The sequence below is a fragment of the Hyla sarda genome, chromosome 1, assembly GCF_029499605.1.
Source record: "Hyla sarda isolate aHylSar1 chromosome 1, aHylSar1.hap1, whole genome shotgun sequence".
NCBI lineage: Eukaryota > Metazoa > Chordata > Amphibia > Anura > Hylidae > Hyla > Hyla sarda.
The window spans coordinates 10,570,245-10,583,908 of record NC_079189.1 but is presented as its reverse complement, the minus strand read 5'-3'; the positions used below and the strand labels follow the sequence as shown (position 1 = coordinate 10,583,908).

Sequence of the window (13,664 nt, the reverse complement as noted above, 5' to 3'; positions counted from 1 at the left end):
TTGCTTCGTCAGGGGGCACCCCCGACGATGCGACAAGCGAAAACGCGTTTGGGGTAGGTGAGCTGTCCCATGATAGGGTGTATGACCAGAGTTTGCTTGTAATTATTGCTTTTTCTACCCTGTCATCTGACTTTATCTTTATCATTGTTTCTCATGGTCTCATACCTATATACATTATGTGCCTTTATGTTTCTGCTATCCTAAATAACTAAGCTGTTATATTGAAGGAGGCCATTTATCATCTATATCTCTTTTATATATTGGGGACATTCTCATCGCTTCTACAGTATGTGTTTTATGACCACCGACTTATTATTTTCTGTAATTTTATGATGATTTTTACTGTATTTTCAATAAAGTTTGTTATAATTTCTTCCATAGTTGGCCTCATAGTTTTTTGGTGAGAGTATCATATTGTGGACTATTGTACTATAATTACTTATAACATTTTTGGCTAAGAACGAGTAAGGTGCAGACAGGTCATAATTAATCTCTTTTTATTACTGAACTTTCCAGTAACAAGGCCGATGTGGTTGATTCTCCATACATCAAATGGGGATACATTGAAAGGGCCAATGATGAAACCTTTATCAATTTAAGCATTTATCAAAGCATCAATGGCTGCAGGATCTCTATGAGCTGATTTCAGGTTCTCAAGCTCATAGGTAGCACCGGGAAGAGCAACAAAACCAGTGTGAAAACCTGATCCAAACCCATTGAGCAAAGACTCAACAAATTGACGATCTGGATGATCTTGCAAATATAATTCCAAGAACGTCACATTTACCACTACTAGTCATGCCTTATTTTTCTGAGGACAAGTGTTTCTGGAATGTGCTCTATAACACACCACGCAAACATGGAGTAGCCTACACTGGTTGTAGTTACATATGGCGTAATTATAATTACGGTATTGCAAATTTGTGATTTGCCAAGATATTTTATTGGCCTACCTAGCTTGTCAGTTAAACCAGTGGTCTTCTGGCTTCTGGACTGAGGGGTAGATGTAGACATTCCGGGTTGTGCATCATCAGAAACATTATTGACACTACTACACCATTCTGCTGTGTGCGCTATTGATTGACAATGAGCGCAGACCGGCGCTTTTAGACCTGCAAAATGATTGCAGAATGTTTCTGTATCTATAAGTGCTGTAATGCCGAGCGCTCCGGGTCCCGCTCCATCCCCGGAGCGCTCACAGCGCCCCGGTCAGACCAGCTGACCGGGAGCGCTGCTCTGTGATTCTCGGAGGGGATGCCTGCCCGCGGGTCGCATCCCGTGTCACTCACCGGCCCCGTCCTCCTGCTCAGTCCCGGCGCGCGCGCGCGCCAGGTCTCTCGGATTTAGAGGGCCAGTGCACCATTCATTGGTGCCTGGCCCAATCAGTTCCAATCACTCCCTACTCTATAATAACCCACTTCCCCTTCCTGTCCTTGCCGGATCTTGTTGCCCTAGTGCCCTGAGAAAGCATTCTGTGTGTTCCCAAGCCTGTGTATCCAGACCCTTGCTGTTGCCCCTGACTGCGAAACCTTTGCCGCCTGCCTTGACCTCTTGCTACATCCGACCTTGCCTTCGCCTTGCCCTTGTGTACTACGCCTATCTCAGCTGTTAGTGAGGTCGAGTCGCTATCAGGGGATACGACCTGGGAGTTACCGCCGCAGCAAGTCCATCCCACCTTGCGTCAGGCTCTGGTAAAAACCAGTAACTTCTTAGAACTGGTCCCCTGGTACGACCCACGCCATCGCCTCACTAACACAGAGGATCCACTACGCGCTTCCTGTCCGGTTCCTGACAGTAGATCCGGCCATGGATCCCACTGAGGTACCACTGCCAAGCCTCGCTGATCTCACCACCGTGATCACCAAGCAGTCCCAGCAGATCGCCCAACAAGGACAGCAGCTGTCACAGTTGACTTTTATGTTCCAGCAGCTTCTACCTCCACAGCAGCAACCATCTCCTCCGCCAGCTCCAGCATCTCCTCCACAGCGAGCTGCCGCCTCCACGTCCAGAGTCTGCCTGTCTCTTTCTGACAAGTTTGATGGGGATTCTAAGCTCTGCCGGGGGTTGCTGATCCAGTGTTCGCTGCACCTGGTGATCATGTCGGACCACTTTCCCACGGAACGGTCTAAGGTGGCATTTGTGGTCAGTCTGCTATCTGGAAAGGCCTTGTCCTGGGCCACACAGCTTTGGGACCGCAGCGATCCTGCTACTGCTACCATCCAGTCCTTCTTCACCGAACTACGCAGTGTCTTTGAGGAACCTGCCCGTGCCTCTTCCGCTGAAACAGCCGTGCTAAACTTCGTCTACAGTGGGCGAATATGCCATGCAGTTCCGTACTCTGGCCTCTGAGTTGGCCTGGAATAATGAGGCTCTCTGCGCGTCCTTCAATAAAGGTTTATCCAGCCACATCAAGGATTGTCTGGCCGCACGAGAGATACCTTCCTTCCTGTCTGATCTCATTCATTTGGCAACCCGCATTGATATGCGCTACATTGAAAGACGCCAAGAGCTTCGCCAGGAAAAAGATCTTGTTCGCACCAGGCATAATCCGCGCCTGGCTCCTCTCTTTCAGCATCCATTGCAACCTGTTACTGTGCCTTCCGCCGAGGAGGCCATGCAAGTGGACTGGTCTCGCCTGACCCAACAAGAGAGGACTCGCCGTAGGAACAAGAACTTGTGTTTATACTGTGCGAGCTCTGAGCATTTCTTAAAGGACTGTCCTCTTTGTCCTCCGCATCAGGGAAACGCGCGCACCTAGTGAACGTGGGAGAGGCGTTACTAGGTGTGAATTCTTCCTCTCCACGTCCTACCATTCCGGATTTCCTTGCCCACTAAGTCTTCCTTCTCTGCTGAGGCCTTTCTGGAATCTGGTTCAGCAGGAAATTTAATCAAAGCCTCACTCATCAACAGGTACAATATTCCTGTTACCCGTCTCGTCAAACCTCTCTTCATAGCCTCGGTGAATGGAGAGAGACTGGTCTGCACCGTGCGTTATCGCACTGAACCCCTGCTCATGAACATTGGAGTTCACCATCTTGAAAATATCAAATTTTTCAGAAGTTCTTCTTGGCTTGCCCTGGCTTCAGCGTCACGCACCTATCCTCGACTGGGCCACTGGGGACGTTTAGAGTTGGGGACCTTCCTGCCACAAGCGATGTCTTAAGTTGGTTCCTGTCAATCTAGTCTCCATCGCTCCTCCATTGCCTGGTCTTCCAAAGGCCTATCAGGACTATTCAGAGTTTTTTTGTAAAAAGCAAGCAGAGGTCTTACCACCACAAAGACCATTTGACTGTCCTATCGACTTGCTCCCTGGCCCCACTCCGCCCCGTGGAAGGATTTACCCACTCTCCACTCCAGAAACGCAAGCCATGTCTGAATACATTCAGGAAAACCTAAAAAGAGGTTTTATCCGAAAATCTTCCTCTCCAGCCGGAGCTGGATTCTTCTTTGTTTCCAAAAAAGACGGATCTCTACTCCCTTGTATAGACTACCGCGGTCTTAATAAAATCACAGTAAAGAATCGCTATCCTTTGCCTCTGATCTCCGAACTCTTTGATTGACTGCGTGGGGCAAAAATGATCACCAAACTGGATCTAAGGGGCGCATATAACCTCATCCGTATTCGACAAGGTGATGAATGGAAAAACATCTTCAATACTAGAGATGGTCACTTCAAGTACCTTGTCATGCCCTTTGGACTTTGCAACGCCCCTGCAGTGTTTCAGGACTTTGTTAATGAGATCTTTCGGGACATGCTGTATTCCGGTGTGGTAGTCTATCTAGATGACATCCTCATTTTTTCCCCCAACCTAGAGGAACATCGCCTCCATGTCCGTCAAGTGCTTCAGCGCCTACGCAAAGATCATCTTTATGCCAAGATTGAGAAATGTCTCTTTGAATGCAGCAGCCGACCCTTCCTGGGTTACATAGTGTCCGGCCAAGGCCTTCAAATGGACCCTGACAAGCTATCTGCTGTAATGGATTGGCCACGCCCCACAGGTCTACAAGCTATCCAATGATTTCCCGGATTTGCTAATTATTACCGACAATTCATTCCCTACTTCTCCACCTTCGTTGCTCCTATTGTAGCATTAACCAAGAAGAATGCTAATCCGAAATCCTGGCCACCACAGGCGGAGGAAGCCTTTGATCATCTCAAAGCCACCTTCGCCTCTGCACCAGTCTTGTCCAGGCCCGATCCTCTCAAACCTTTCTTCCTTGAGGTTGACGCCTCCTCAGTTGGAGCCGGAGCTGTTCTTCTAAAAAAAAAAACTCTAAAGGAAAAAATGTCACTTGCAGATTTTTCTCCAAAACTTTTTCCCCTCCTGAAAAAAACTATTCCATAGGTGACCGTGAATTATTGGCCATCAAGTTGGCACTCTAAGAGTGGAGACATCTTCTGGAAGGGTCCCTTCATCCCATCATCATCTACACGGACCACAAAAACTTGTCCTATCTCCAGTCCGCCCAGCGTTTAAATCCTCGCCAGGCTAGATGGTCATTGTTTTTTTCCCGTATCAATTTTCAGATCCATTTTCACCCTGCGGACAAGAATATAAGGGCAGATGCTCTATCTCGTTCCACCGATGCCTCAGAATCTGAAGCTTTTCCTCAACACATCATACCTCCAGAATGTCTGATCTCCTCTGCTCCTGCTTCTATAGTGCCAATTCCTCCTGGAAAAAGGTATGTTCCTCCACGTCTTCGCCTCCAAACTCTTAAATGGGGTCATTCCTCCCACCTGGCTGGTCATGCTGGAATCAAAAAGTCCATACAGTTAATTGCCAGACATTATTGGTGGTCCTCTCTGGAGAAAGATGTGACAGATTTTGTACGGGCCTGTACAGTGTGCGCACGTGACAAAACTCCGCACCAGAAGCCGGCTGGACTTCTCCTTCCTCTGCCTGTGCCTGAACAACCATGGTCCCATATAAGTATGGACTTTATCACTGACCTTCCTGTATCTCATGGCAACACTGTCATTTGGGTGGTCGTGGATCGTTTTTCCAAAATGGCTCATTTTGTCCCACTTCCAGGTCTTCCCTCTGCGCCTCAATTGGCTAAAAAAAAAATTCTCCACATTTTTCGTCTCCACGGACTTCCCACGCATATTGTATCTGATAGAGGCGTTCAATTTGTTTCTAAATTTTGGAGAGCACATTGTAGTAAATTAAAAATCAAATTTAATTTCTCTTCCTCCAATCATCTGCAATCCAATGGACAAGTGGATAAGAGTGAACCAGATTCTTGGTGACTACCTTCGACATTTTGTCACCTCCCGTCAAGACGATTGGGTTGATCTTCTGCCCTGGGCTGAATTCTCGTACAACTTCAAAAATTCTGAATCTTCCTCCAATTCTCCTTTTTTTGTGGTGTACGGTCGTCATCCTCTTCCCCCTCCCCATTTCCACTTCTTCTGGAGTCCCTGCCATGGATGAATTGACTGAAGATTTCTTTTCCATCTGGAAAGAGACCCATAAGACGCTCCTGCTGGCCTCATCTCGCATGAAGAGACATGCTGACAAAAAGAGAAGAACTCCTCCTATCTTTTCCCCTGATGACAAAGTGTGGCTCCTCCTTCTCTCCGCATTCCTAATTCTTTTCATGTCTCCCTTCTCAAACCTCTCATACTTAACCGCTTTTCCCCAAGGTCACCGTTCCTGCTCCTGTCACTGAGTCCTCGGATGTCTTCTCCGTGAAAGAGATTCTCGCCTCCAAAGTTGTCCGAGGTAAAAAATGTTATCTTATTGGTTGGGAGAATTGTGGCCCCGAAGAGAGATCTTGGGAACCCGAGGCCAACATCCTTGACAAGGAACTCATTTGTAAATTATGGGGTTCCAAAAAGAGGGGGAGACCTAAGGGGGGGGGTACTGTAACACCGAGCGCTCCGGGTCCCGCTCCTCCCCCGGAGCGCTCACAGCGTTCTGCTCTTGCTTGCAGCGCCCCGGTCAGACCCGCTGACCGGGAGCGCTACTCTGTGTCTCTCGGAGGGGATGCGATCCCCGCGGTGGGATGTGCCTGTCACTCACCTGCCCCGTCCTCCTGCTCAGTCTCGGCGCGCGCGGCCCCGCTCTCTAGGGCGCGTGCGCCGGGTCTCTCTGATTTAAAGGGCCTGTGCACCATTAATTGGTGCCTGGCCCAATCAGTTCCAATCACTCCCTACTCTATAATAACCCGCTTCCCCTTCCTGTCCTTGCCAGATCTTGTTGCCCTAGTGCCCTGAGAAAGTGTTTTGTGTGTTCCCAAGCCTGTGTATCCAGACCCTTGCTGTTGCCCCTGACTACGAACCTTTGCCGCCTGCCTTGACCTCTGGCTACGTCCGACCTTGCCTTCACCTTGTCCTTGTGTACTACGCCTATCTCAGCTGTTAGTGAGGTTGAGTCGCTATCGGGGGATACGACCTGGGAGTTACTGCCGCAGCATGTCCATCCCAACTTGCGGCGGGCTCTTGTGAAAACCAGTAACTTCTTAGAACCGGTCCCCTGGTACGACCCACGCCATCGCCTCACTAAGACAGAGGCTTCCAGTCCGGTTCCTGAAAAGTGCCCAATTCATAGTGTAGTTGAACTGGGATAACGCGGGAGCAGCTTTCGCTGAAAAGATTTATGGTAATCGTAAAACACGTGACCACCCTATTTGTGGGAAAGCTCTGTGACCTTGTACAAATGCATGTCAAGTTCCTCACGCCTTTCTGGTTTTACGGAACAGATGACATCTCTGTAAATGGCGAAACCCATGCTGAACTCTTCTAAAGACAGCTTTCGTTTTAACCTAACATCCTTAGCTTTAAGTATCACCGATACCTCCCCGAATGCTATTGTTTTTCTGTTACATCATGGGACGCGATAAGTAATGAGGCTAGATTAACGTCCTTACCATCTAGTATGTCTTTCTTTAAGTTAGCAGGTCTGAAGTGGGCTGGCGCAATGTAGGGTATAACAGCAGGGAGGCCAATTGGTGCTACTGTAACCTGAGGCTAAACAGGTGTGGCAGCTGGAACGGGTGCGGCTGCGTTTCGTTTTTCTAAATTCTCCAACCTGGTGGACAAGGAATTAACCAATGCATGTAACTGGGTGATAGATGTATGGAGAGTCTGCATGGACATGTTAACAAACAACAAAAAACGTGGTCTCAAATGGCTGGAGGTGCTCAACCCCAAATGCGGTTGTGCATTTATACTGGGGGAGCAGATCCTGCCCTTGTAGTCCGTTGCTAAGGGCGATCCCCAGCATAAAAATGCATACAATGGAGGATGCCTGCAGCGGACTACAAGTGCCACAATAGAATCCTACACCAGATAAACGGTGTGGATGTGTAACAATTAGAATACAATACAGGAATATGGGTGCACTACTGTGGTAGATGTATACAATGACATTGGCTATCCCTCAACACTGATGTTAAAATTGAGACATTCGCCAGTGTATCCTTATATGAAGGACACACCAGAGCCCGCACACCAACGCCAAGGTTTCTCAAGATGGTGCGAGACCTAACGCTAATCCTACCTGTGCATGATAAGCAAAACAGGGGCCAGTGGGCAATTACGGCAGCATTCGGTCGACTCACAACTTCCTCCCAGATACCCTCCAGCGTGACTGAGCACACATGCAATGGGAGGAGGGAGGCAAGCTGCAAGCCCCACCTGAGTTGGCTATTATGGGTGCCTGGCCTCACAGGTGCTACCTTAATGCTGCCTTGAAGATATTCAAGTAGTGCACCCATATTCCTGTATTGTATTCTAATTGTTACACATCCACACCGTTTATCTGGTGTAGGATTCTATTGTGGCACTTGTAGTCCGCTGCAGGCATCCTCCATTGTATGCATTTTTATGCTGGGGATCGCCCTTAGCAACGGACTACAAGGGCAGGATCTGCTCCCCCAGTATAAATGCACAACCGCATTTGGGGTTGAGCACCTCCAGCCATTTGAGACCACGTTTTTTGTTGTTTGTTAAAATTTATACTTGGAGGTGTGTAAACTCCAAAATTGATGCGCCTTGAATATCTTCAAGGCAGCATTAAGGTAGCACCTGTGAGGCCAGGAACCCATAATAGCCAACTCAGGTGGGGCTTGCAGCTTGCCTCCCTCCTCCCATTGCATGTGTGCTCAGTCACGCTGGAGGGTATCTGGGAGGAAGTTGTGAGTCGACCGAATGCTGCCGTAATTGTCCACTGGCCCCTGTTTTGCTTATCAAGCACAGGTAGGATTAGCGTTAGGTCTCGCACCATCTTGAGAAACCTTGGTGTTGGTGTGCGGGCTCTGGTGTGTCCTTCATATAAGGATACACTGGCGAATGTCTCAATTTTAACATCAGTGTTAAGGGATAGCCAATGTCATTGTATACATCTACCACAGTAGTGCACCCATATTCCTGTATTGTATGCATGGACATGTCACCACTACTATTGACCATTTGATCACTAGGACCAGCCTGCTCTGGAACCACTAAACAATACAGTTCTGCTTTACGAGCTGTTTCAGGGAATGTAATCCCTCTACGCAGAAGTTCGGCTGTTAACTTCGGGATGGTCCAGCTACGTAAAGACGAAATTCTGCCATGTTCGGAGGTTCTGGTGGTATGTTCCAGAACAGAACCAACATTTTTAATGTCTGAGGCATGCGAAATCCTTAGTAACATAAACAAGAAGTTCTTACTAACTGACCAGTTAAAAAACACTACTAACAACGAAAAGACACCATCTAAACTCACCTACTGATGACTTACCTTAACTCCTCAACCTATAAGCGAAAGGAACTAACATACCACGATGAGCTGAAGAAAGGTCAACTTTACACAGAAAACAGCAAAAACGTGTCGAGACTCTAAGGCCTGATGATGTGACAGACCTAATGTCAAAACGTGAAGCAGTGTCATTAGTGCAACCATTTACTTGCAACTGTGACAAGTGAAAAAATAACATTAAATATTAAAAAGCGGAACCCAAAGACGTTTTGGGTAGGTAATAGCAGAAACGAATACCCAAAGACGTGATGGTTATTTTTTACTTAAAGAAATCACTACCTGCTCTGCGAAGGCCTCCACATACTTGACCTAAATTTAGGAATGGAACATAGGTATACATGTATTTAAAACTAGATCCAAAGCAAACATGCACAACTCTTACACCTACCCAGAAAACTAAGACTGAAGTGATCAGCAACAAATCTTAAGACAAATCGCTGCGTGAGACCTCAAATGTATGACTGAGGGCCTACACTTCTCAGTAACAAAATGAGCTTCAATCTGTACAAAATTGAGGACAGTTTGAGACAACTAGTGACATTTATAGCCGGGACGAATAAACCGTCTACCTCCCCTATATGTAAATACCCGAGACTACCAGTGACCAACCACAATCAGAAGAGGGACCCAGCACTGTGAAGCTAAAAAGGAAACATGAAGTAGAACAACTAAGAAGTGAAAAATATGTGAGACGTGATCAAGTGATTATGATACGACCACAGGTATACTCGGCGTGATATGTGCAAAACCCCGAACCAAGATGACACAAAACCCAAAGACGTGTTGGGTTGCAGTACGGCATGAAACACTAACCAAAGATGAGTTGGGCGTAACAGCAGTACGTCTATAAATCTATAAAAAATGCACAGTATCTAGATGGCATACTTCTATGTACCCTGAAAACAACCCGACCAGACAACATAAAGAATCAAAGGTACGGTTGACAGGAAACACAAGCTGTGCTTCAGAGCCAGACAAAAACGTATATACTGGAAGAGACCAAAGATAGTGCATGAAAAAAATGAGGTCAAACTGTGGCACGAAACAGGACTGAATTGATATCCCGCAACCTTATTAATGTTCACAGACGATCTTATCATAAATAAACCGAGTCATAACTACCAAGTGAACCAACTGTGAGCCCTACACCAACCGTGAGAACAATAAACGCTGTTGTAATACATACCTTATGATCCTGAAATGTGACTAGAGCAATTAACCTGCCCAAAACTTATAACAGATGCGAAATTGTGCAGCGACCACTAAACACAGAAAAATACATTAAAGCCAGTTCGCAAAAAAGCAGTAAATGGAGGAAAAAAGCGGAGGTAGCGCCGGGTGCGGTGTAGGTCTTTAGCCGGTGTAGGTGGGTACCCAGGTAGGGGTAGCGTATTCCGTGCCGGTGATGGTAGCTTGGTATGCAGGCCAGCAGCGTGAGGACAGAGCCCAGAGGAGAGTCCGTAGAGAAATGCAGAAGTATAGGAGAAAAAAGCTGCAATGGTGCTCCCAAGGAAGTAACCAAAGTCGTGGGTATTGATGCAAAATAATTTATTCTTATATAATAATCTTACATAAGAAAACAAAGAAAATAATAAATAAATATAAAGCAAGACGTGTTTCGGGAGTCACAGCTCCCTTTTTCAATTGCAGGTGGTTGTGGTTGCTGCAGGTGGTTGTTACAGCAACCACCTGCAATTAAAAAAAGGAGCTGTGACTCCCGAAACGTGTCTTGCTTTTTATTTATTTATTATTTTCTTTGTTTTTTTATGCTGTAAGAATAAATTTTTTTGCATCAATACCAACGACTTTGGTTACTTCCTTGGGAGCGCCATCGCAGCTTTTTTCTCCTCTACTTCTGCAGTTCGTAAAAAAGACCTAAAATATATGAACACAACCTACCAAATTAAGGACAGGAAATCATCTATGACCCAATAAACAGATTCTGAAAGCGACTGCTCCACACACTGCAATCAAACGTACAATATTGTGACCACTGCAAGAATAAATTCAACCTAACTATGTACTAACCCATACCGGAAAGCAGAGCATATATTGCAATAATCCTTGAATCAGAACTGTATGAACCACTCAAGACCAATATATGTTTCACACTAAATAAACATAATGATACATTAGTGGACAAATCATCACTATTACCAGAAAATTGTGACTAGACTAGACTTTTTACCGAAATGATGGAAATGGGTGTAACTTGTAGGAAGACGAAATACATGATAACGAACAGATTGACTTTTATCTTTTTTTTTTTTTTTTACCAATCGACATGAGGGAAAATGCTCCCATGAAAAGCTGCAAACCTGCGATATCCCCAGAATTAGTAGCGTGAGACACAATGTAACTGCTAAGCACTGCAGGAAAAGGCGGCCATTGTATGCCCCAACGAGAATCTACCCAGATATGCGAATTACCTCCAATTGATTCTGCTCATAACTTAGGACGCATGATGACCATAAGACATGCATAGTAAAAGCAGCCAGCCCTGACAGTGTCATAAGACAACGTGTGGTGACAAATGCGCTGTGCCACCATGCACGTGATACCTGTTGAACCCTGCTCATCCTTACATATATTATACATATTATATTATAATGAAATCTGATCGTAATGACCAACCGGCCAAAGCAGCCCCGCCACCAGTAGACTAATGCATTACACAATGGCCCCCACGCATTGCCTCCAGCCGACAAACCTGGAAAACCTTACCACGTTTATTGTGAGGAGCAGGCTGCTGAGTGTGAAGCCCCGCCTGATGCTGAGATCGCATCTAACAGCAGACCGAATCTGCCTGAGAATGGGGAACGAATCGGAGCCGCAGTGGGACTCGGAGCCGCGGCAAGGCGCCGCCATACTTACCACCCCATGTGACTGCTGAACTTCCTGTCAGGTGACCGGATCAGACGTTAGATGACCGGAACAACGTGAAGAACCCGTGGCGTGATACACAGCCCCTCCCACAAATACAGGCTAATGAATTAGCCTTCCGACATATATAACTGTATATAATACTCAACAATGTATATAAATATATATATATATATATATATATATATATATATATATGTATATATGTGTATGTACTGTATGTATCTATTGTATGCATTGCATGTATGTTTGAACTGTATGTATGTATGTATCTACTGTATGTATGTTTACACCATATGTATGTATGTATCTATTCTATGTATGTAAGTATGCATGTACTGTATGTTTGTATGTATGCACTGTATGTACATATGTACGGCAGTAGGCTGTAGCACTCAGGGTAGTAGTGGATTCGCTGGAACTGTGTGGTAGATGACGTGGTTCGTGCCAGGGAGCAGAGTCTAAGAGCCCGCGGGATGGATTTGCTGCGGCAGGCGGCACCCAGGTCGCTACCCCGGGCACGACCACATAGGCGGCTGAGGAAATTCGAGGCACAGGAGGGTTACGGCAACTTGTGGTCAGGATAGCAGAAGATCAGGGCAGGCGGCACAGGTGCGAAGTCAGGAACGTAGCAGGAGGTCAAAGGCAGGCTGCACAGGAGCAAGATCAGGTCACGGAACTGAGGGGTCAGGAACTGGCAAGGCAAGACACTGAATAGCTTTCACTACGGCACAATGGTAAACAAAGATCCGGCAAGGGTCAGTAGGAGGTGCAGGTACTTACAGAAAAGATGCAGGGTGTATGTCCTAATTACGGGTGCTTTGGGGAGTGACGGGTTGTGATTCGCATGCGGGTGCATCCCGCAATGTGAATCCTGACCCGGCCTTCTGAGGAGCGCAGAGTAGGAAAGCACTCATGACCAGCATGTCTGGCTGGAGTACTGGACATAACATCCAGTATTCATCTCTTTCCTTCAAGTGGGCAGTCAATGCGCAAGTAAGAAAGCATACAAATTGCCATGCCAGTTTTTCCAAGGGCCCAGCTTGTTTTGCCTCCGTCCTATACTGCCAAGGTTGGTCATCATCATCTTCACTGTCACTTGTGAAGGTTCCTTATCCAGATGTGAACCTTCCTCTATCCCTCCTTCCTCAATAATAACTGTGAACGTTTGCTCCAAATGGAATATCGGCAGCAGAACATCACTAATTCCAGTGTTCTCGCTGACAAATCTTGTTGCCTCTTCGAAAGGCATGAGCACGCAATAGGTGTCTCTGATTAGCTGCCAATGCCTTAGCTGAAAGTCATCCTGGCTCCAAAATTAGGAAGACTGTGACAAATTTGCACTTCTGGTCCATGTGTAACATTGCAAACAAGACAGTGTTGAGGAAGATGTTTTTGGCGCTATAGGTCAAGGAGGGCATATTTAAAAGTATAAGAATGGCTAAACAAAATGCAAACCTTCCTGCACATAGCCAGAACATCACTGAGCTAGCCACAATTCCTCAAGAAATGTTTGCAGACGAGATATAGCACATGTGCAGTACAGGGAGAGTGTGTCATGCCACCTAGACGCATCACTTTTTTACTATGTTTGTGCCATTAATGGCAACCACATTTTCCAATTTCAGATTATGAGCAGGAAGCCAGTGTGAAACTTCCTGTTTTCTCGCCCAAGCTTAGCAGATGTAATACAGTATGGCAGTGCTTGACTTTTCATTCAAGGAGAGGCAGGGGAGGAGTAGGGTAAGCTACCATCCATTTTTGGGAGGATGCAAGAGGACCTGGATGAGGAGGACGAGGAGGATAGGAGGTAGGTGTCAGAAGTTGATTGAGATCAAAGCAACCATGGAAGTTTTACTATTTCCTGACCTTGATGCAGTAGAACCTCATTCTGCAAAATGTTGACGCAGTGGGTCATATAAGACATGAATTGTCCCTGGCCATAGCTACTACTTCAAGTATCTACTGTGACATGCACTGTGCTGAACACAGACAACTGCATAGAGTGACCCACCCTCTCCACCATATGATT

The 13,664-nt window shown here is 46.4% G+C and overlaps 1 protein-coding gene across 1 annotated transcript in view; it reads right to left on the bottom strand.

Annotated features, from left to right (window-relative positions):
* LOC130267152 (vomeronasal type-2 receptor 26-like) overlaps window positions 1-12,884 on the bottom strand; it is a 35,030-nt gene extending 22,146 nt beyond the window's left edge. Inside the window, exon 1 of the mRNA XM_056545052.1 lies at window positions 12,698-12,884. Within this exon, the coding sequence (XP_056401027.1) occupies window positions 12,698-12,884 (187 nt within the window). The remainder of the gene's footprint in view (window positions 1-12,697) is intronic.
* Window positions 12,885-13,664: the final 780 nt, after the last annotated feature.